The sequence below is a fragment of the Ranitomeya variabilis genome, chromosome 3 (assembly GCF_051348905.1).
Source record: "Ranitomeya variabilis isolate aRanVar5 chromosome 3, aRanVar5.hap1, whole genome shotgun sequence".
Classification (NCBI taxonomy): Eukaryota; Metazoa; Chordata; class Amphibia; order Anura; family Dendrobatidae; genus Ranitomeya; species Ranitomeya variabilis.
This window is the reverse complement of record NC_135234.1, coordinates 281,883,138-281,908,440: the sequence shown is the minus strand read 5'-3', so window position 1 is coordinate 281,908,440 and position 25,303 is coordinate 281,883,138. Positions and strand designations below refer to the sequence as shown.

The 25,303-nt window shown below is 45.3% G+C and overlaps 1 protein-coding gene across 3 annotated transcripts in view; it reads right to left on the bottom strand.

The window, feature by feature from the left end:
- Nucleotides 1-24,235, bottom strand: part of C3H3orf52 (chromosome 3 C3orf52 homolog) — a 410,314-nt gene extending 386,079 nt beyond the window's left edge. For 2 of the 3 annotated variants that reach the window (XM_077295509.1, XM_077295510.1), the window contains exon 1: nucleotides 24,112-24,235. In XM_077295509.1, coding sequence (XP_077151624.1) covers nucleotides 24,112-24,159 — 48 coding nt within the window. In that variant the 5' untranslated portion in view covers nucleotides 24,160-24,235. The remainder of the gene's footprint in view (nucleotides 1-24,111) is intronic. The other variant, XR_013223819.1, reaches the window with a different exon arrangement.
- Between the last annotated feature and the right edge of the window lie 1,068 nt (nucleotides 24,236-25,303).

Genomic DNA, 25,303 nt, shown 5'->3' with positions numbered 1-25,303 from the left:
TTGCGAGAAATACGCAGCGGTGTTCTATAGAAAAGCCGGTAATTCAATTGCCGGCTTTTGATATCTCCTTCCCAAACCCGACAGGATATGAGTAGTGTTGAGCGATACCTTCCGATATGCAAAGGTATCGGTATCGGATTGGATCGACCGTTACCGGCAAAATATCGGATCTCGCCGATCCCGATACCCGATACCAATGCATATCAATGGGACACAAAATATCGGAATGGTTCCCAGGGTCTGAAGGAGAGGAAACTCTCCTTCAGGCCCTGGGATCCATATTCATGTATAAAATAAAGAATAAAAATAAAAAATATTGATATACTCACCCCTCCGGCGGCCCCTGCTCTTAGCGGTGCCTCCGTTCTTAAGAATGCAGAGTTAAGGACCTTCGATGACGTTGCGGCTTGTGATTGGTCGCGTGACCGCTCATGTGATCGCTCACGCGACCAATCACAAGCCGCGACGTCATCGCAGGTCCTAAACTCACTGCATTCTTAGGAACGGAGGCTGCCTGTTACATCGCTAAGGTCCAGGGTCCGCCGGAGGGGTGAGTATATCCATATTTTTTATTTTAGTTCTTTATTTTTTACATGAATATGGATCCCAGGGCCTGAAGGAGAGTCTCCTCTCCTCCAGACCCTGGGAACCATACACTGGGAACTTCCGATTCCGATTTCCGATATCACAAAAATATCGGAACTCGGTATCGGAATTCCGATACTGCAAGTATCGGCCGATACCCGATACTTGCGGTATCGGAATGCTCAACACTAGATATGAGACATGGTTTACATACAGTAAACCATCTCATATCCCTTTTTTTTTTGCATATTCCACACTACTAATGTGTGTACGTGCAAAATTTGGGCACTGTAGCTTGTAAAATAAAGGGTTAAATCGTGGAAAAAATTGGCGTGGGCTCCCGCGCAATTTTCTCTGCCAGAGTGGTAAAGCCAGTGACTGAGGGCAGATATTAATAGCCTAGAGAGGGTCCATGGTTATTGGCCCCCCTGGCTAAAAACATCTGCCCCCAGCCATCCCAGAAAAGGCACATCTGGAAGATACACCTATTCTGGCACTTGGCAACTCTCTTCCCACTCCCGTGTAGCGGTGGAATATGGGGTAATGAAGGGTTAATGTCACCTTGCTATTGTAAGGTGACATTAAGCCAGATTAATAATGGAGAGGCGTCAATTATGACACCTATCCATTATTAATCCAATAGTACGAAATGGTTAATAAAACACACACACATAATTACAAAGTCCTTTAATGAAATAAAGACACAGGGTGTTGTAATATTTTATTATACTGGTAATCCACCTGAAGACCCTCGTTCTGTTAAAAAGGAAAAATAAAAATCAACAATATCCCATACCTTCCGTCGCTCAAGTCCCACGAAGTAAATCCATCTGAAGAGGTTAAATCATTTTACACCCAGGAGCTTTGCTAATGCAATTGTGCTCCTGTGTGTAAAACCCCGGGGAATGAATGAAATGCAGGGGAATGTCCTGTAGTTACCTTGAGTCGCGGTGAGGCGCCCTCTGCTGGATGTCCTCATATGAACTCGAGCGTGGGAACTTTTCTCAGGCTCCAGTTCATAAGGACATCCAGCAGAGGGCGCATCACCGCAACTCAAGGTAACTACAGGTCACCTTGCTTTCCATTCATTCCCCGGGTTTTTACAGGCAGGGGCAGCTGCATTAACAGGCTTCTGCTTATAAAATTAGTTAACCCTTTCTGATGGATTTGCAACGTGGGACAAAACGACGGAAGGTATGGAAAATTGTTGTTTGTATTTTTTAACTTTGTTTCAGGTGATGAGGGTCTTCAGGTGGATTAAGAGTCTAATAAAATATTACAACAACATGTGTCTTTATTTCATTAAAAAACTTTGTAATAATGTGTGTGTGTTTTATTAACCATTTCGTACTATTGGATTAATAATGGATAGGTGTCATAATTGACGCCTCTCCATTATTAATCTGGCTTAATGTCACCTTACAATAGCAAGGTGACATTAACCCTTCATTACCCCATATCCCACCGCTACACGGGAGGGGGAAGAGAGTGGCCAAGTGCCAGAATAGGCGCATCTTCCAGATGTGCCTTTTTTGGGGTGGCTGGGGGCAGATGTTTTTAGCCAGGGGGGGCCAATAACCATAGACTGTTATGTTCTGGTGGCTTAGGAGCAGCATGACACGTGCTCTGGAGGAGGTGGTACCTGTACTGACCGCAGACCCTGAACTTAACACAACAACTAGAAGTAGCCGTGGGATGTACCTAACACAGCCTAGACACCTCGACACAGCCGGAGGACTAGATACCCCTAAAGATAGAAACAGGAAAGCTATCTTGCCTCAGAGAAAATCCCCAAAGGATAGACAGCCCCCCACAAATATTGACTGTGAGACTAGAGGGAAATAACATACGCAGAATGAAACCAGGATTTAGCAAAGGAGGCCACTTCTAGCTAAATAGAAAGGACAGGACAGAGTACTGTGCGGTCAGTATTAAAATACTAGAAAATATCCACCACAGAGAATACAAAAAATCTCCACACCTAACTAAAGGCATGGAGGGTAAATCTGCTTCTCCAGAGCTTCCAGCTTGACTGAATAAATCCACACTGACAAAGCTGGACAAGGAAAAACATAGAAATGCACTGAACTATAAAGTCAACAGTATGTGGACTGCAAAAACAAAGCCAGGACTTATCTTTGATGAATTGGACAAAATAGCAGGAGAATCCAGGCAGAGATGTGTATTCAACAAGAAACAATGGACAACTGGCACTAACTAAAGGATCTAGCCAGACTAAATAGACCAGTCAGAATTGGTAATAAGTGGAAGCACCTGATTACTGCTGAAATCCAAAGGAGCAGCAGTACCACTTATAACCACCGGAGGGAGCCCAAGAGCAGAATTCACAACAGTACCCCCACTTGAGGAGTGGTCACCGAACCCTCACCAGAGCCCCCAGGCCGATCAGGACGAGCCAAATGAAAAGCACGAACCAAATCAGCCGCATGAACATCGGAGGCAACAACCCAAGAATTATCCTCCTGGCCATAACCCTTCCATTTGACAAGATACTGAAGCCTCCGCCTCAAAAAACGAGAATCCAAAATTTTCTCAACCACATACTCCAACTCCCCATCAACAAACACTGGGGCAGGAGGATCAACAGAGGGAACAACGGGCACCACATATCTCCGAAATAAAGATCTATGGAAAACATTATGGATGGCAAAAGAGGCTGGAAGGGCCAAACGAAAAGACACAGGATTGATAATCTCAGAAATCTTATAAGGACCAATAAACCGAGGCTTGAACTTAGGGGAAGAAACCTTCATACGAACGTGACGGGAAGACAACCAGACCAAATCCCCAACCCGAAGCCGGGGACCAACACACCGACGACGGTTAGCAAAACGTTGAGCCTTCTCCTGAGACAACGTCAAATTGTCTACCACATGAGTCCAAATCTGCTGTAACCTGTCCACCACAGAATCCACACCAGGACAATCAGAAGGCTCAACCTGCCCTGAAGAAAAACGAGGATGGAAACCAAAATTACAAAAGAAGGGCGAAACCAAAGTAGCCGAACTAGCCCGATTATTAAGGGCAAACTCGGCCAATGGCAAGAAAGCCACCCAATCATCCTGATCAGCAGACACAAAGCATCTCAAATAAGTTTCCAAAGTCTGATTAGTTCGCTCGGTTTGGCCATTTGTCTGAGGATGAAATGCGGAAGAAAAAGACAAATCAATGCCCATCCTAGCACAAAAGGCCCGCCAAAACCTAGAAACAAACTGGGAACCTCTGTCAGACACAATATTCTCAGGAATGCCATGTAAACGAACCACATGCTGAAAAAACAACGGAACCAAATCAGAAGAGGAAGGCAACTTAGGCAAGGGTACCAAATGAACCATCTTAGAAAACCGATCACAAACCACCCAGATAACAGACGTCTTCTGGGAAACAGGGAGATCTGAAATAAAATCCATAGAAATATGCGTCCAAGGCCTCTCAGGGACCGGCAAAGGCAAAAGCAACCCACTAGCGCGGGAACAGCAGGGCTTGGCCCGCGCACAAGTCCCTCAGGACTGCACAAAAGAACGCACATCCCGTGACAAAGAAGGCCACCAAAAGGACCTACCAACCAAATCTCTGGTACCAAAAATCCCAGGATGGCCAGCCAACACAGAACAATGAACCTCAGAAATCACCTTACTAGTCCATCTATCAGGAACAAACAGTTTCCCCGCTGGACAGCGATCAGGTTTATCAGCCTGAAATTCCTGAAGCACTCGTCGTAAATCAGGGGAGATGGCAGAAAGAATCACCCCTTCCTTGAGAATACCAACCGGCTCAAGGACTCCAGGAGAATCAGGCAAAAAGCTCCTAGAGAGGGCATCAGCCTTAACATTCTTAGAACCCGGAAGATACGAGACCACAAAATCAAAACGGGAGAAAAACAGGGACCATCGAGCCTGTCTAGGATTCAACTGCTTGGCAGACTCGAGGTAAATCAGATTCTTATGGTCGGTCAAGACCACAACACGGTGCTTGGCCCCCTCAAGCCAATGTCGCCACTCCTCAAATGCCCACTTCATAGCCAACAACGCCCGATTGCCGACATCATAATTGCGTTCCGCAGGCGAAAACTTTCGGGAAAAGAAGGCACACGGTTTCATCAAGGAACCATCAGAATTCCTCTGAGACAAAACGGCCCCTGCCCCAATCTCAGAAGCGTCAACCTCAACCTGAAAAGGAAGAGAAACATCCGGCTGACGCAACACAGGGGCAGAAGTAAATCGGCGTTTAAGCTCCTGAAAGGCAGAAACAGCCACAGAGGACCAATTCGTCACATCAGAGCCTTTATTCGTCAAATCGGTCAGGGGTTTAACCACACTGGAGAAGTTGGCAATGAAACGGCGATAAAAATTAGCAAAGCCCAAAAATTTCTGAAGGCTCTTCACAGATGTGGGTTGAACCTAATCATGAATGGCCTGAACCTTAACAGGATCCATTTCTATAGACGAAGGAGAAAAAATGAAACCCAAAAAAGAAACCTTCTGAACTCCAAAGAGGCACTTAGACTCTTTCACAAATAAAGCATTATCACGAAGGATCTGAAATACCATCCTGACCTGTTTTACATGAGACTCCCAATCATCGGAAAAAATCAAAATATCATCCAAATATACAATCATGAATTTATCAAGATAACTCCGGAAGATATCATGCATGAAGGACTGAAAAACAGATGGAGCATTAGAGAGCCCGAATGGCATCACAAGGTATTCAAAATGGCCTTCGGGCGTATTAAACGCAGTTTTCCATTCGTCACCCTGTTTAATACGAACAAGATTATACGCCCCTCGAAGGTCAATCTTAGTAAACCAACTAGCCCCCTTAATCCTAGCAAACAAATCAGAAAGCAAAGGCAAAGGGTATTGAAATTTGATCGTGATCTTATTCAAGAGGCGATAATCAATACAGGGTCTCAAGGAGCCATCCTTTTTGGCAACAAAAAAGAATCCCGCTCCCAATGGTGACGAAGATGGCCGAATATGCCCTTTCTCCAAAGACTCCTTAACATAACTCCGCATGGCAGTATGTTCTGGCACAGACAGGTTGAAAATTCGGCCCTTAGGGAACTTACATCCTGGAATCAAGTCAATAGCACAATCACAGTCCCTATGCGGAGGAAGGGAACTGGACTTGGGTTCATCAAACACATCCTGGAAATCTGACAAAAACTCAGGAATTTCAGAAGAGGGGGAAGAGGAAATTGACATCAAAGGAACGTCATTATGAACCCCCTGACAACCCCAACTAGTCACAGACTTAGATTTCCAATCCAGCACCGGATTATGTACCTGTAACCATGGAAAACCCAGTACAATAACATCATGCAAATTATGCAACACCAGAAAACGACAATCTTCCTGATGGGCTGGCGCCATGCACATGGTCAGCTGTGTCCAAAACTGAGGTTTATTTTTAGCCAAAGGTGTAGCAGCAATGCCCCTCAAAGGAATAGGGTTCTGCAAAGGCTGCAAGGGGAAACCAAAACGCTTGGCGAATTCTAAATCCATCAAGTTTAAAGCGGCGCCTGAATCCACAAACGCCATGACAGAAAATGACGACAATGAGCAGATCAAGGTCACAGATAAGAGAAATTTGGGCTGTACAGTACTGATGGTAACAGACCTAGCGACTCTCTTAGTACGCTTAGGACAGTCAGAAATAACATGAGCTGAATCGCCGCAGTAAAAACACAACCCATTCTGACGTCTGAATCCTTGCCGTTCAGCTCTAGTCAAAATCCTATCACACTGCATAGGCTCAGGACTCCGCTCAGAGGACAACGCCATCGTGTGCACAACTCTGCGCTCGCGCAAGCGCCGATCAATCTGAATGGCCAGAGACATAGAATCACTCAGACCAGCAGGCGTGGGGAACCCCACCATAACATCCTTAACAGATTCAGAAAGACCCTTTCTGAAAATTGCGGCCAAAGCATCCTCATTCCATTTAGTGAGCACAGACCATTTTCTAAATTTCTGGCAGTATGATTCTGCCGCTTCCTGATCCTGACACAGGGTCAACAAGGTTTTTTCTGCATGAGCCACTGAATTAGGTTCATCATACCCCTAGCACCTGAAAAAAGGTGTCTACAATAAGCAAGGCCGGATTCCCTGATTCAAGGGAAAATGCCCAGTCCTGAGGATCGCCACGCAGCAGAGAGATGACAATTTTAACTTGCTGAATAGGATCACCAGAGGAACGGGGTTTCAGAGCAAAAAACAGTTTGCAGTTATTTTTAAAGCTAAAAAACTTGGACCTGTCCCCAAAAAACAAATCAGGAGTTGGAATTCTAGGCTCTAAAACCGGAGTCTGGACAACATAATCAAAAATACCCTGTACTCTTGCAGCAAGTTGATCCACACGAGAAGCCAAACCCTGAACATCCATGCCAGCGCCGAACTCCTGAACCACCCAGAGATTAAGAGGGAAGAGAAGACAAAGTAGACTGCAGAAAAAAAATGGCTCAGCCCTTTTCTTCCCTTCTTTTGAGATGCATTTAACTCATTGTGGGCCAGTTGTACTGTTATGTTCTGGTGGCTTAGGAGCAGCATGAGACGTGCTCTGGAGGAGGTGGTACCTGTACTGATCGCAGACCCTGAACTTAACACAACAACTAGAAGTAGCCGTGGGATGTACCTAACACGGCCTAGACACCTCGACACAGCCGGAGGACTAGATACCCCTAAAGATAGAAACAGGAAAGCTATCTTGCCTCAGAGAAAATCCCCAAAGGATAGACAGCCCCCCACACATATTGACTGTGAGAGGAGAGGGAAATAACATACGCAGAATGAAACCAGGATTTAGCAAAGGAGGCCACTTCTAGATAAATAGAAAGGACAGGACAGAGTACTGTGCGGTCAGTATTAAAATACTAGAAAATATCCACCACAGAGAATACAAAAAATCTCCACACCTAACTAAAGGCATGGAGGGTAAATCTGCTTCTCCAGAGCTTCCAGCTTGACTGAATAAATCCACACTGACAAAGCTGGCCAAGGAAAAACATAGAAATGCACTGAACTATAAAGTCCACAGTATGTGGACTGCAAAAACAAAGCCAGGACTTATCTTTGATGAATTGGACAGAATAGCAGGAGAATCCAGGCAGAGATGTGTATCCAACAAGAAACAATGGACAACTGGCACTAAATAAAGGATCTAGCCAGACTAAATAGCCCAGTCAGAATTGGTAATAAGTGGAAGCACCTGATTACTGCTGAAATCCAAAGGAGCAGCAGTACCACTTATAACCACCGGAGGGAGCCCAAGAGCAGAATTCACAACATAGACCCTCTCTAGGCTATTAATATCTGCCCTCAGTCACTGGCTTTACCACTCTGGCGGAGAAAATTGCGCGGGATCCCACGCCAATTTTTTCCATGATTTAACCCTTTTATTTTACAAGCTACAGCGCCCAAATTTTGCACATACACACTACTAACATTAGTAGTGTGGAATATGCAAAAAAAAGGGATATGAGATGGTTTACTGTATGTAAACCATGTCTCATATCCTGTCGGGTTTGTGAAGGAGAAATGAAAAGCCGGCAATTGAATTACCGGCTTTTCACATATCTCGCGCTGAATTAAATATGAATATATATATATATATATATATATATATATATATATATGTGTGTGTCTCAATGACATATATATATATATATATATATATATATATATATATATATATATATACTGTATATATGTTTTACCGAACATTTGAGCCCATAAATCTATTAGATGTCGGTTTTGCAAGCCAGCGAGAAAATATCACAGTACGGATGCCATACGGATTACATACGGAGGATGCCATGCGCAAAATACGCTGCCACACCCTGCCTACGGATGACATACGGATCACTATTTTGGGAACATTTCTGCTTATTACGGCCGTATTATGGCTGTAAAAAACGGACCGTATTGTCTTACACCTAGTGTGACGCCGGCCTAATACCGCAGCTATCTTTGCTGCGGTATTACAGTGATTGGTTGGCTGCACAACACCATCAGGTCTATAAGAGACCTTGTGCCGCCCTGCTCGCCGCATTCTGCTCCGGACTCAGTTAGTGTAGGGAGAGCTGATGATGAGATAGGGTTAGAGTCTTACATTTATAAGTTAGTGTGGGTCTACTAGTGTTCAATCCACAAATCCTGATAAACCAAAGGTCCTTTTAAGGGCTAATTCGGGGGTACATAGATTGCAGCGCTAGGTAGGTGAGTCTATGTGCACATATCCACATCAGTGCAAGGCATGCAGGCACTGTATGTGAGTATATAGATCTCACTGCATATCTCCAAAAGCTCCATTCCTGTCTGCTGCTGCGTATTTTATGCGTATTTTATATGCACGTAGCTGCAGGTATCCATGGCAATTTTTTTTGCACCTTATACCTGCTAATTTTATTAGAAAGTAATCCATAGCCCCCTTTTTTCTACATTTATTTACTTGGTCACACTGCAGACTACAGCCAGGTTATTGCAATATGAAAGCATGAAAATCTAACAATTTAAAAAAAAAAAAATTGTCCCAGGCATCAGGTGTGAGTGCGCAGAAAAATCTGGTCTTTTTTTGGTACTATATTATTTTTGGAGTGTCTTTTTGCTGCCCAAAAAATCTGTAGCTGGCCCAAAAATATTTAGCTACAGTTCTTATATTCATTATTGTGATTTGTACGCCACACGCACCGCATATCATTGCACTAAATATTTAACAATTTTAGTACTCCAAATTGTTTTTTATTGTCATTGCCTACTTATTGACACAATTTTGGTCTAGCCTTGGTCTATACAGTATTTTGTGTTTAAAAAAATTTTAAAACCAAAAAACAGGACACATATTGAAACAGTTTGTTATCTTCGTCAGACGCCCGGTGTATCTGTGGTGTCAAAATCCTCGCTTTTAAGGCATACTTTGCATTTTTTTGTCTGCTAGCCTTGGTATCTACAGTATTTTGTGGTAAAAAAAATTAATACCAAAAACAGGCCACATATTGAAACAGTCTGTTAATTCCTTCAGATGCCCGATGTATCTGTGGTGTCCAAATCCTCGCTTTGCAGGCATACTTTGCATTTTTTTGTCTGCTAGCCTTGGTCTATACAGTATTTTGCGGTAAAAAAATGAAAACAAAAAAAACAGGCCATATAGTGAAACAGTCTGTTATTTCACTCAGATGCCAGGTCTATCTGTGGTCTCCAAATACTTGCTTTTCAGGCATACTGATCACATATAAGTTTTCTGAAAATTAATACATTTGTATTTAACTTTTAAAATATTTCAGTAGTCCATTTAAAATGGGCAAGGCAAGGGATGGGGAAGTAGACGTGATGCTGATGGTGCATGTAGAGGACGAGGCCGTGGCCAAGCTGAAAGTGGGCCACAACAAAGACCCATATCTTCTCGCTCAACCTTCCTGTCCCAGTTTCTTGGGGACCACAGCACACCACTATTGAAGCCACAGCAGTGTGAAATGGTTGTTGGTTGGATAGCGGATAATGCTTCCAGACAGTTAACCGCCACCACCACCATGTCTTCCACACGGTCAAGTCTGACTATCCTTGAGTGTGGACCTAATATTACTCACCCTGATCTTCCTTCCTCCCACCATGCCGAGTGCCCTGAGACAACTAATCCCACACTTGGACACTCCGAAGAGCTGATCAGTTTTCCCTTTAAAGACTCCGGACTCTCAGCCGGTCAACTTGAAGCGGGGCAAGATGAGATTGTATGTAGCGATGCCCAAAGATTTGATCAGCCATGGTCACACAAAGGCGATGGTCGGAAAGTGTCACATGAGGTGGACGATGATGAGACATAATTGCCAGAAAGTCAGGAGGAGGAGCAGTGTATGGATGTGGAAGATGAGGTGGTGGATGACATAGTACCTGACCCAACTTGGCAGGAGGACATGAAGAGTGAGGACAGCAGCACACATGGGAAAGGAGGCATAGCACCCCAACAGGCTGAAAGAAGCAGTGTGGTGGCCGCAGACAGAAGGCGTGCCTACGTTCCCCGTAACATCAACATGACGGAAGTTGCCATTCCAACTGTTAGATTTTCCCAAGTCTGGTTATTTTTTAAAGATTCTGCAGAAAACTCCAAACAGGCCATTTGCAGCACCTGCCATGCCCGCATCAGCAGGGGTAGAAAAACTACCAGCCTGAGCACCACCAGCACGATCAGGCACATGGCAGCAAAGCACCCGACTTTGTGGGCTGAACCCCAGGCTCCAGGAACACTGTCTGCAGGTGAAACCACTGTTTCATCCACCTTTTTGCATAGAAGCCAATCCCCAGTCCATGGTGCGTATGAAGATGCCTCGTGCCCTGCACCTGTTGTTGCCCACAGTCAACCAACATCATCATCAAGCCTGTCCACGTCCTTGCCCCAGTGCAGCCTTCAGTGGTCTATACCCCAGTCATTGGAACGCAAACAATAATACCCAGATAATACCCAAAGGCCACAGTACTAAATTCTAACAGTTCTCGTCTGCTTGCGCTCAAAATGTTGCCTTTTAGGCTCGTTGAGATGGAAGTAGTGATGAGCGAATATACTCGTTACTCGAGATTTTCTGAGCACGCTCGGGTATCCTCCAATTATTTTTTAGTGCTCGGAGATTAAGTTTTCATCACCTCAGCTAAATGATTTACAGCTAATTAGCCAGGCTAAGTACATGTGGGGGTTGCCTTGTTGCTAGGGAACCCCTACATGTAATCAAGCAGGCTAGTAGCTGTAAATCATCCAGCTGCGGCGAAGAAAACAAAATCTCCGAGCACTAAAAAATACTCGGAGGACACCTTAGCATGCTCGGGAAATCTCGAGTAATGAGTATATTCGCTCATCACAAGATGGAAGCTTTCCGCAACCTGATGGCGGTGACAGTCCCAAGGTACTCAGTCCCCAGTCGCCACTATTTCTCCCAGTGTGCCGTACCGGCATTACACCAGTATGTGCCCCACAACATTACCCATGCCCTCAACAATGCTGTTACTGGGAAAGTCAACCTAACCACAGACACGTGGACAAGTGCTTGTCGCCAGGGACGGTATATCTCACTGACGACACACTGGGTTAACCTAGTGGAAGCTGGGACCCAGTTGAACCTTGGGATGGAAAGCATCCTCCAAACACCGAGGATTGTGGGCCCTACATCAGAGTTGCCCCCATAGTCTACAGCTCCTGCATCTCCTCCTCCTCTTCAGCCTCAATTTCTGAAAGGAGCACATCAGTCAGAAGCTAGAAGAAGTGCAGCATTGCGACAACCAAGCGGCAACAGGCTGTGCTGAAGCTAATCTGTTTAGGTGACAGATTCAGCATAATGCAGAAGAGTTGTGGACAGTGCTGAAAGAGCAGTCAGATTTTTGGATGACACCGCTGAACCTGCAGCCAGGCATGGTCATGTGTGTGACAATGGCCAGAACCTGGTGGTGGCTCTGACACAAGGTGAGCTCACACATATACTTTGCCGCCTACCCCATGTGCTTAATCTGTCATCGTTATTCAGTTCAGACTCCACATATAAAACCTCAAGAGTGGACATGGATGTCAGACATATGTACTATCCTTAAAAACGTGGAGGACTGCACCAAGATGGTGAGCAGTGATGATGTCATAATTAGCATCACCATCCCGCTTCTCTGCAATCTGAAAATCTCTCTGCTCACAATTAAAGTAGAAGCATTGCAGGCGGAGCATGAGGACATGGAGCAAGGAACCATACAGGGTTATTACACTCAGCCCAGACTCATGTTATCCCAATGTGGATTGTTAGACAATGAAGAAAAGAAGGAGGAAGAACTGGAGCTACTTTCATGCGCTTTAGATGGTACTACAAGCAAAGCTGTCATATCGTCTGTTCAGCCTGGATTGCCTGAGGACAGAGAAGAGGAGGAGGACAACATGGTCAGTCCTCCTGTTGGTGGGGACACGGAAGTCTTGCCTGTTAGCAGTCTGGCACGCATGGCTGACTTATGTTGCGCTGCATTTCCCGTGACTCTTGCATTCTTAAAATTTTTGGTGACACTCATTAGTGGTTGGTGACACTTCTAGACCCACGCTACAAAGAGAACTTTCAATCTCTTCTTCCGGAGGCAGACAGGTGTACTAAAATGTTGCAGTACCAGAGGGCCTTTGTAGCGGAATTAATAAAAAAATTCCCATCTGAGAACGCTGGCAGCAAACATCAGAATTTGTTGTAACCAAGGAATCCAAGAGAGAGAGACAAAAGTACAATCAAGCACAGGCAGGGGAACAATGGCAAAGGGACAATTTTCTCAGAACCTCCCATCGTGCCGGCACAGAGGCAAGGGGTGCTGTCAAAAGAAGTGCAATGTTTGTGAAGATGCTGAGGGAGTACCTTGCTGATCATAGAAACGTCCTCCGTGAATCCTCTGTGCCTTTTAATTATTGGGTATACAAGCTGGACATGTGGCATGAACTGGCTCTCTATGCCTTGGAGGTCCTGGCCTGCCCTGCTGCTAGCATTCTGTCAGAGCGGATTTTTAATGCCGCTGGTAGAATTATAACAGATAATCTCATCAGCCTGTCAACTGAAAATGCTGACAGGCTGACTCTTATAAAAATGAAGACTTCTGTACACCACCGAATGAAAACAACAAAACATAACCTCAAATTCCTTGCCTTTTTTGTGGAGGTGTATTCTCATGCACCGCTTCACAACCACACATGGGTGTACGCTTCCTGATTTGGTCTTTTTGATGTTATCCTCCTCTTTATCCTCATCATCCACAACCACTAGAACACCAGGGTGATCGTATCCTGCGATGCAAAAGCCACTCAAATTTTGTGCAAGGGTGTTTTTATGATGCCCGTTACTATTTTGAAACCCAAAAAAATGTTACTCCCCCAGTGGAAAATGTTTGTCAGCCCATACATTTAGTGTATGGGCATTACAAGTCTAGGAGACCTACTCCTTTAAAGTGGGCCTAGTTTTTAATGAGGCTTTCCTCTACGTCTCATCATTCTCCGCCACTAGATCACCAGGGTTAACGTGTTCCGTTCTGCTACAGCCAGTCAATTTTTTGGCAAGGGTGTCTATGATCCCCATAAAATATTTATATTAAAATGTACCCCCCATGAGGAAATATTTGTCAACCCATGCACTTAGTGTATGGGCATTACAAGTCTAGGAGACCCACTGCTTTAAATTGGGTCTAGTTTTTAATGAGGCCTTCCTCAACGTCTCATCATCCACCACCACTAGATCACCAGGGTTTACGTGTTCCGTGCTGCTACAGCCAGTCCAATTTTTGACAAGGGTGTCTATGATCCCCATATTTTTTAAAAACGTACCCCCCATGGGGAAATGTTTTTCAGCCCATGCACTTAGTGTAGGGCACTATGAGTCTAGGAGACCTGCTCCTTTGTAATGGGACAGTTTTTTTTATGAGGCCCTCCTCCATGTTTTTTCCAAGGGGGGATTGTGTTGCATGCAAATTTGGGTCAAGGCAGCCCTTGCATTCAGTGCATAAGAAAACAGTATGGCAGGACCAACTGAAGAATGTGAAGTGGGTTTTCCTGTGGCCATCCAGTCTCTGGGTTCAAAGCCTTATTGGGGTGCATATGACTTGGTAGCACAGCAGTCCTTGCAGTTAATACATAAGAAAACAGTATGGCAGGACCAACCGAAGAATGGGAAGTGGGTTTTCCTGTGACCATCCAGTACCTGGATTCAAAGGCTCATTGGGGTGCATATGACTTGGTAGCATGGCAAGCCTTGCAGTCAATACATAAGAAAACAGTATGGGATTACAAAATGACTTATGTGAAGTGTATTTTCCTGTGGCAATTCAGTACCTGGGTTCAAAGGATTCTTGAGGTGCATATGACTTGATAGCAGGGCAGGCCTTGCATTCAAAGCAACATTTCCTCAGGAAGCCGTCCTGTACCTCTCGTGAAAGGGGTATTGGGATGCGTCATAATTCTTGGCAGCCCAGCCACTCACTCCATAGGCAATAACAGCATAGGAGACCCACTGTTTAATAATGGCCCTTTAAGAATATTAATGCCGCCTGATGCCCCTCTAAAAATAGGCTTTGTGACTTTAAGAGTCCCTCCTTCATAAATGAAACAAGATGTTTCTCCTTATGTGTCAAACACCACATTGCCAGCTAGGGTTGTTAAATGTCAAAATGACATTTCACAGTGAATTCATTTGTATTGGTTGAAAGCAATGTTAAATTTGAAAAATGCATCAAAAACGCTGTGTGTGAACATAGCCCAAGTAGTGGAGGAACATTTTGGTCTGGGGTTAATTATTTTACCTTATATATAAGTCAATACCCTGGAAAGGATGTACCTTAACAAGTTTCCCAGCAAAATCCATTTTTGTTTCGTTTTTGTGTTTTTTGGTGCACCTGTAAAAATGATGTGAACCTCTGACAACATTGCTTATAGCTGTGACTTAGGAGTCAGAAATGTTTCCTGGGGTGATCCCCATGATGTTCCTGTCTCATTTGAGCAGTGATTCCATCATTTTCAGATGTTTTTAGACCTTAAAAGGAACCCCGGGGGATCGCGGTAAAAATACTTGGGTTTACCATAGACTTACATTGGGCTCGTTGCTCAAGTTGATTACCCGAGTATTCCAATTTGCTCGACCTGAGCAACGAGCACCCGAGCAATTTAGCATTCGCCCATCACTAGTAGTAAATAGTGATAAGTGAGTGTACTCATTGCTCGGGTTTTCCCGAGGAGATCAAAACATCCAAAACCACGGAGACACCATCACGTGTTTTGATCTCCCCGAGGTCACTCATCCATATGTTTATAGTCCTTTCACTAGGCACTGCTCCTAATAACCAGTTTCCTACTCCACACTGATGAGGCAAATACCCCGAAACAGCTGTCTGTGGATGGATACCATGTTTTGGCATAGGTGGTTTTCCTTTATTGGATGCTGCCCTTCCCGTGGTTGTTCCTTCCTGGTGAAAGATCTGGCTATACATTGGTTGCATTGAGAAACATGTGATGGTGTCTCCGCAGCTATTCTACATGCATTTGCATATTTCCCTTAAGGGATGAGGGCAGTGTTCTGGATCACTGCGTTAAGAAACACGTGATGGTGTCTCCGCGGTGTTGGATGTTTTGATCTCCCCGAGGTCATTCATCCTTATGTTTATAGTGAGGGATCAGTGACCTGTCAGCAGTCTGCATTATGAATACCTAATCAGAGCACAATATGAAGACCCCTCTCTTCCAGGCCCACCTTAGGACACGAGCATACCATTAACTACAAACTGAAAATAAAGATTAAAAAACAACCACAAGACAGATTTCATAAGCACAGGTATCATTTTATTCAGTATAACGGTGCCAACCTGACACTGTGTGTAGGTTACTGTGCAAAATCCTGCTGACAGGTTCTCTTTAAGCAACCCTGCACTGTTTCTGTACTTTATATATGCTTTGTATATAGTGTAATCTATGTACTAAAGATTAACATGTGATCCTTAGTAATTTATACTACCAGCCATTATAACATGCACTTGTTATATTTACTTATGTGTGCACGTTTTTTCTAATAGCTATTAAAACTTGATCTCCAATCAGCTGCGGACACCGACAGCTTGGGGCCCCTGTGCAGGAAATGTGTCTGGGCCCCCCTCCTTTTAAGGCGACAAAGCTATATATATATATATATATATATATATATATATATATATATATATATATATATATATACATATATACAGTACAGAGCAAAAGGTTGGACACACCTTCTCATTTAAAGTTTTTTCTGTATTTTCATGACTATGGAAATTGTAAATTCACACTGTGTTAGGGCTGGCGGAATGCACCGAGTAAATAGAGAGGTTATTTGGTGCGTTCGCAGCCCGGGGTCCCCCGTGCAGGAGAGAACCCGCTGCTGGCAAATGGCGGCACTATATGGCGGTAGAAGCGAACTCTGTTGCTTCACAGAGTCGCTATAAAGAAAGGACCGTGTCCTGTTAAACTTCACAGGAATACACAGTAACTGCTGAGCAGATAGCAGCTTGTGGTCACGCAGTCAAGGAGGCAATCATACAATCTCCTCACCGGAGGAGCCGGTATTCTAAGTGGCTTATTTCAGCCAGGTCCCTGAATACACACACGAGTGACCATATTGGCGCAAAACTCATGACATGAATTGATACTATCGCATGGCCGTGCAGCCATGCAAACCTTTTACAGCTGCAGCAAGTACAGGGCCTTCCTAGAAGGACCAATGAGAGGCTGCCACAGAGCCTGAGCACCTTCAGGACCTTCCTGGAGAACCAATGGTCTTTGGTGCAGTATTCAAGCATGTGACCCTCTATCTCCAATGAGAGATCTTACCCTGGGCATGCTCAGAAGGGGAAAAGCGTCTGCTCGCCGCTGCCCAGCACTGGCTTTAATAGCAGAAGCTGGAAAAGCAGCAGCAAGCCTTTGCACAGAGTCAGACTGAGCAAGACACTGGGTCAGACATCTCCACTGAGCAGGCTCCACTGGGTCAGGTGAAGAATGGGAGACTGCAGCGGAGAGGGCCCGAGATTCCCCCTGTGCAGAGGCGGGAACTCGACCCCTAACACACTGAAGTCATCAAAACTATAAATTAACACATGTGGAATTATATGCTTAACAAAAAAGCTGGGGAAGTTCCCCTGAATCTGGGTTCTGAGCTCCGCCTTTCTGGCCTGGATTCAGAATGTATTGTATGTAGGTGCGTTACCTTGTAAAGGGAATTCTCCTTGCCTCCAAGCATGATATTGCCCTCCCCTAAAGGAAGGCAACATCACTGTAACAACCTGTTACCTGGGGTGTTACACTCCCCCCATTAACTTCAGTACTCTCGGACTGGGAAAAGAAAAATAACAATAGAGGTTAAAGATGGAACATTTTTAGACATGCATGTCAACAGGTTTAACTGGTGAAAAACTTGAGCATCCCTTTATGGGAGGTATGGTTCTTGAAAGTTACATAACATATTTACATAGTGCACACAGGTGAACAGTGCAAACATTTTACAAACTAAGTGCAAACATTGTAATATTAGGAAGCCCTTGTGCACCAATAACAGCAATGATTTGGGGGAATCAGTCATCAACCCCCATTGTTGTCCTTTGGCGGGCTACAAGGCATAGCTTGGAGTCAAAGATCTCAAATTTGAATTCATCAGACCTGTTTGAGCTAAAGAACACAAGGAATGGACATTAGACCAGTGGAAATCTGTGCTTTGGTCTGATGAGTCCAAATTTGAGATCTTTGGTTCTAACCATTGTGTCTTTGTGCAACGCAGAAAAGGTGAACGGATGGACTTTACATGCTGGGTTCCCACCGTGAAGCATGGAGGAGAAGGTGTGATGGTGTGTGGGTGCTTTGCTGATGACACTGTTGGGGAATTATTAGAAACTGAAGGCATACTGAACCAGTATGGCTACCACAGCATGTTGCAGCGGCATGCTATTCCATCCGGTTTGAGTTTAATTGGACCATCATTTATTTTTCAACAGGTCAATAACCCCAAACATACCTCCAGGCTGTGTAAGGGCTATTTGACCAACAAATAGAGTGATGGGGTGCTACGCCAGATGACCTGGCCTCCGCAGTCACCAGACCTGAACCCAATCGAGATGGTTTGGGGTGAGCTGGACCGCAGAGTGAAGGCAAAAGGCCCAACAAGTGCTAAGCATCTCTGGGAACTCCTTCAAGATTGTTGGAAGACCATTTCCGGTGACTACCTCTTGAAGCTCATCAAGAGAATGCCAAGAGTGTGCAAAGCAGTCATCAAAGCAGAAGGTGGCTACTTTGAAGAACCTAGAATATAAGCGTATTTTCAGTTGCTTCACACTTTTTTGTTAAGTATATAATTCCACATGTGTTAATTCATAGTTTTGATGCCTTCAGTGTGAATTTACAATTTTCATTGTCATGAAAATACAGAAAAATCTTTAAATGAGAAGGTGTGTCCAACCTTTTGCTCTGTACTGTATATATATATCTTTGTCGCCTTAAAAGGAGGGGGGGCCAGACACATTTCCTGCACAGGGGCCCCAAGCTGTCAGTGTCCGCAGCTGATTGGAGATCAAGTTTTAATAGCTATTAGAAGAAATGTGCGCACATAAGTAAATATAACAAGTGCATGTTATAATGGCTGGTAGCATAAATTACTAAGGATCACATGTTAATCTTTAGTGCATAGATTATACTATATACAAGGAATATATAAAGTACAGAAACAGTGCAGCTTAAAGAGAACCTGTCAGCAGGATTGTGCACAGTACCCTACATACAGTGTCGGATCTGCACCGTTATACCGAATAAAATGATACCTGGGCAGGGCCGTATTTAGAGTTTCTGCTGCCCTAGGCACTTTTAGAGCTGCCTCCCCCTTTGGTGAGTATGACACTATCGGCAGTGACTTTGGCAAGAAACGCTGATGTGAAAGTCGCCTTTTGCAGCAGATCCGGCAGTTTTTCTGCATGTGCCGCGTAACGGATCACTTACGGCAACACTGCGTTCGGCCTCATTCATTCCCTATGGGATTTGCGGCACTTGCCATGATCTGGGAAGTGCGGTACTATACCTCCCAATGTTTGAAGAAGGGAAGGAGGTATAAAGTTGGCGGCGCGCGTAGTGCGCCGCGGCAAATTTTAGGCCACGCCTCTGACCACACCCATTTCACAACTAGTCACACCCATATCCACGTCCCAACCACAGCCATTTAGCACTGCTGATCACACTGTTTTATATACAATAATTATAAACAAAAAAAAAATATGGCCACACAGTGCTCCATACTGTATAATGGCCACACATGATGCTCAATACTGTATAATGGCCATACATGATGCTCCATACTGTATAACGGCCACACATGATGCTCCATACTGTATAATGGCCATTGGCCACACATGATGCTCCATACTGTATAACGGCCACACATGATGCTCAATACTGTATAATTGCCACACACAGTGCTCCATACTGTATAATGACCACACATGATGCTCAATACTGTATAATGAACCCCCTCCTGTATGCATGGCTCATCTCCCTTCCATCCCATATGCATGGCTTATATCCCCCCGCCTGCATGCATGGCTCATTTTCCCCCTCCTGTATGCATAGCTCATATTCCCCCCCTGAATGTATGGCTCATATTCCCCCCCGAATGCATGGCTCATATTCCCCCCCTGTATGCATGGCTCATATTCCCCCCCTGTATGCATGGCTCATATACTCCCCCTGTATGCATGGCTCATATTCCCCCCTGTATGCTTGGCTCATATTCCCCCATGTATGCTTGTCTCATATTTCCCCTCCTGTATGCATGGCTCATATCCCCCCCTGTGTGCATGGCTCATATTCCCCCCCGTATGCATGGCTCATCTCCCTTCCATCCCATATGCATGGCTTATATCCCCCCGCCTGCATGCATGGCTCATATTCCCCCTCCTGTATGCATAGCTCATATTCCCCCCCTGAATGCATGGCTCATATTCCCCCCGAATGCATGGCTCATATTCCCCCCCTGTATGCATGGCTCATATTCCCCCCCTGTATGCATGGCTCATATACCCCCCCGTATGCATGGCTCTTATCCCCCCCTGTATATATGGCTCATATCCCCCTGTATGCATGGCTCATATACCCCCTGTATGCATGGCTCATATCCCCCCCTGTATGCATGGCTCATATTCCCCCTGTATGCATGGCTCATATTACCCCCCTGTATGCATGGCTCATATCCCCCCCGTGTGCATGGCTCATATTCCCCCACTGTATGCATGGCTCATATCCCCCCCTGTATACATGGCTCATATCCCCCCCCTGTATGCATGGCTCATACCCCCCCTGTATGCATGCCTCATATTCCCCCCCATATGCATGGCTCATATCCCCCCTTGTATGCATGGCTCATATTCCCCCCCCTTGTATGCTTGGCTCATATTCCCCCCCATATGCATGGCTCATATTCCCCCCCTGTATGCATGGCTCATATCCCCCCCTGTATGCATGGCTCATATCCCCCCCTGTATGCATGGCTCATATTCCCCCCCTGTATGCATGGCTCATATACTCCCCCTGTATGCATGGCTCATATTCCCCCCTGTATGCATGGCTCATATTCCCCCATGTATGCTTGTCTCATATTTCCCCTCCTGTATGCATGGCTCATATCCCCCCCTGTGTGCATGGCTCATATTCCCCCCCGTATGCATGGCTCATCTCCCTTCCATCCCATATGCATGGCTTATATCCCCCCGCCTGCATGCATGGCTCATATTCCCCCTCCTGTATGCATAGCTCATATTCCCCCCCTGAATGCATGGCTCATATTCCCCCCGAATGCATGGCTCATATTCCCCCCCTGTATGCATGGCTCATATTCCCCCCCTGTATGCATGGCTCATATACCCCCCCGTATGCATGGCTCTTATCCCCCCCTGTATATATGGCTCATATCCCCCTGTATGCATGGCTCATATACCCCCTGTATGCATGGCTCATATCCCCCCCTGTATGCATGGCTCATATTCCCCCTGTATGCATGGCTCATATTACCCCCCTGTATGCATGGCTCATATCCCCCCCGTGTGCATGGCTCATATTCCCCCACTGTATGCATGGCTCATATCCCCCCCTGTATACATGGCTCATATCCCCCCCCTGTATGCATGGCTCATACCCCCCCTGTATGCATGCCTCATATTCCCCCCCATATGCATGGCTCATATCCCCCCTTGTATGCATGGCTCATATTCCCCCCCCTTGTATGCTTGGCTCATATTCCCCCCCATATGCATGGCTCATATTCCCCCCCTGTATGCATGGCTCATATCCCCCCCTGTATGCATGGCTCATATCCCCCCCTGTATGCATGGCTTATATTCCCCCCTTGTATGCTTGGCTCATATTCCCCCCATATGCATGGCTCATATTTCCCCCCCCCTGTATGCATGGCTCATATTCCCCCCTCTGTATGCATGGCTCATATCCCCCCCCCGTATGCATGGCTCACATCCCCCCCGTATGCATGGCTCATTTCCCCCTGTATGCATGGCTCATATTCCCCCCTGTATGCATGGCTCATATTTCCCCCCCATATGCATGGCTCATATCCCCCCCTTGTATGCATGGCTCATATCCCCCCCTTTATGCATGGCTCATATTCCCCCCTTGTATGCTTGGCTCATATTCCCCCCCATATGCATGGCTCAAATTTGCCTCCCCTGTATGCATGGCTCATATTCCCCCCTCTGTATGCATGGCTCATATCCTCCCCTGTGTGCATGGCTCACATCCCCCACTGTATGCATGGCTAACATCCCCCCACTGTATGCATGGCTCATATCCCCCCTGTATACATGGCTCATATTCCCCCCCTGTATACATGGCTCATATCCCCCCCTGTATGCATGGCTCATATCCCCCCCTGTATGCTTGGCTCATATTCCACCCCATATGCATGGCTCATATTTGCCCCCCCTGTATGCATGGCTCATATTCCCCCCTCTGTATGCATGGCTCACATCCCCCCCTGTATGCATGGCTCATATCCCCCTGTATGCATGGCTCATTTCCCCCCCTGTATGCAAGGCTCATATTCCCCCCCTTGTATGCTTGGCTCATATTCCCCCCCATATGCATGGCTCATATTTGCCCCCCCTGTATGCTTGGCTCATATTCCCCCCCATATGCATGGCTCAAATTTGCCTCCCCTGTATGCATGGCTCATATTCCCCCCTCTGTATGCATGGCTCATATCCCCCCTGTATGCATGGCTCACATCCCCCCCTGTATGCATGGCTCATATCCCCCCTTGTATGCATGGCTCATCTTCCCCCCCCTATGCATGGCTCATATCCCCCCCGTATGCATGGCTCATATTCCCCCCTGTATGCATGGCTCATATTCCCCCCCTGTATGCATGGCTCATATTCCCCCTCCTGTATGCATTGCTCATATTCCCCCTTTTGTATGCTTGGCTCATATTCCCCCCCCATATGCACGGCTCATATTCCCCCCCATATGCATGGCTCATATTCCACCCCCCCCCCTGTATGCATGGCTCATATTCCCCCCCTCTGTATGTGCATGGCTCATATCCCCCCCTGTATGCATGGCTCACATCCCCCCCTGTATGCATGGCTCATATTCCCCCCCCTGTATGCATGGCTCACATCCCCCCCTCTGTATGCATGGCTCATATCCCCCCCATATGCATGGCTTATCTCTCCACCCTCCCACTCCCGCTCCTGCTCCCATCTTGCATGGCGTGCCGGCTTATGTCCTCCTTCATCCCCCCATCCCTCATACTCACCTGTCCCTCACCGCGCATCCGCGCCGACATCCCTTCGCCTCTGTCCTGACTGCCAGCGCAGCAACTTCTTCCTGCGTGAGCGGTCATGTGATACCGCTCATTAAGGTCATGAATATGCGCATATTCATGACCTTAATGAGCGGTACCAAGTGACCGCTCATTCAGGACGAGCTCCAGACGCCGAGACCAGGCATCGCTGGAGCAGGGTGAGTATCGTCTTCAAGAAGGGTGGGTGGAAGGCGAGCAGGCGGCCGGGGAGGGCGTGGGGGGCGCGGGGGGCAGGGGGGCGGTCTGTCAGTCAGGAGGTGACCCAGGACTTATATAAAAAAAACAACAAAAAAACCCCAAACCTTGCTCAGGTGCCGCCCCCTGCATTGTCCCCGCCCTAGGCACGTGCCCTCAAGTGCCTAGTGGCTAATACGGCCCTGGGCAGGGGTAACAGACACCCTTCAAATGATTCTAGTGATGCACGAGTGTGCTCTAATAAGGTGTTACCTGAGCATGCCCGTGTGCTAATAGTATTCAAGCTTGCCGAAGATACTCTATGTTCGAGTCGCTGTGGCTGCATGTCTCGCGGCTGTTCAACAGCCATTACACATGCAGGGATTGCATAGTATTCGAGCACGTTTAAGACACTATTAGCATATCACTACTTATTACACATTACTCTATTAACTTTTCTGAACCACTGTGCACTGTTAGTAATATAGGACACAATAATCATACACTTATTAAATTAAAGCTATATTAATAATGTAGTTTTCCAAGTTAATGGATTAGCTTACAAACTTATAAATTTAGGATTACATCAATATGTTCTTGTGGTGTTTTGTGGCAGGAAAGAAACACCAACTCCATTTCTTATTTGTATGTGACATCTTACATCTGGACTTGACTCCAGCATGTTGCTTTCTTTACCTTGCTGTATGCCAGATGTGTGTTCAGTACATGAACACAAGCAATGCCATATCTTATGTAAAAAATAAACGAAAGTCTTGGTATAGATAAAAAGTCGGTGTTACATGATACATATATATAGTTTACATGTCCGGATGGGCACGGAAATTCTCATAAGACAAGGGTGGGTTGTGCATAACATGCAGTGGTATAAGTAACCTATCACACACTTCTCCGATTAAATCTATAATCTAGTTCTTTCAAGTATATATTTTGTAATTATGTACCTAAAAATAGCTTACCGCATGTTGTTGGACTGGAGAATAGTGGTGATTCTGGTTAGGATCCATGTCATAGCTCAGGAGGCCTCACTGAATCATTTACACATGCGGAAGTAAGTTTCTTTTTGCTTTCAAAGTACAGTAGTTCATAGGGTTTCTGGGGAGTGGCCGGAATGAAAGAGGTGAGACGAGTGTGTGCTCACAGGGAAGGACAGGTTTGTCCACTTTAGTTTAATAATATCAAGTAGACAGAGAACATAACGTCTGATGTTTGGGTATGCTGCAGTTATTCCTTGCTTCATACGGTGGTGAGACAGATTTACTATGGTAGTGCATTATGCTTCATTCCCAAAATGAGTTTTTAGTGAGTTTTTCATGTTGCAGATTTTCTGCACCTAGCACCTAAATTATTTAAATTTTTTTCATGGTGTTTTTGTGTACATATTTTACATGTGTTTTTATTGTATTATTGGTATTCTGTAAATAAAGCTGCTTTGATTTTTACACTTCCTGGTATTTGTATGATACAGTCATGTGTGGATTATATGTATTTTTAGCATGCTTCAGCGGCGGCAAGGCACTAAAGATACATGTTTCAAATCTGCAACATTTCAATTTATCTTGTGAGAATGCTCAGATCTGTGCTGATTTTTCCCATAGCTTTGCATTAGATGTGGAAAATCCACAGGTAAAAATAATGAACAAGTATTTTTAGTGAACGGACTATTCTTCAGGTGTTTGCACCATACAGCCTCACTCCATACGGTATAAGAGAATAGAGGTCAATGGGAAAGTTTGAAAAACACCCAGAAGATTTTAATCCGACAAGGAAAATATCCCACAATAATAAATAAATAAACTTCAAGCAGATAAACGAACTGTTATACAACCAAAAAGCTACTTGAAATAATTAAAGGAGAATCATATAAAATGTTAAATATTTTATTTAACACCAATAGAGCAATACACAAGAATATTTAAAAACAAGAGGGGCAGTTGATGGCACTCAAAAGCAATATGTATAAATCCATAACAAATGTTTCTTTTGTAACATTAAGTACTGGTAGTAAGAGGAGAAAATTTATTTATTCCGCTATAATACCAAATTGGTGTATATCCCCAGTGGGGCAAAAATGAAAGAAGCTGCAGTTTAATAAATATACCAAGAAAAAAATTAATGGCATTTCAACTCCAATGCGCGTTTCACACGTCA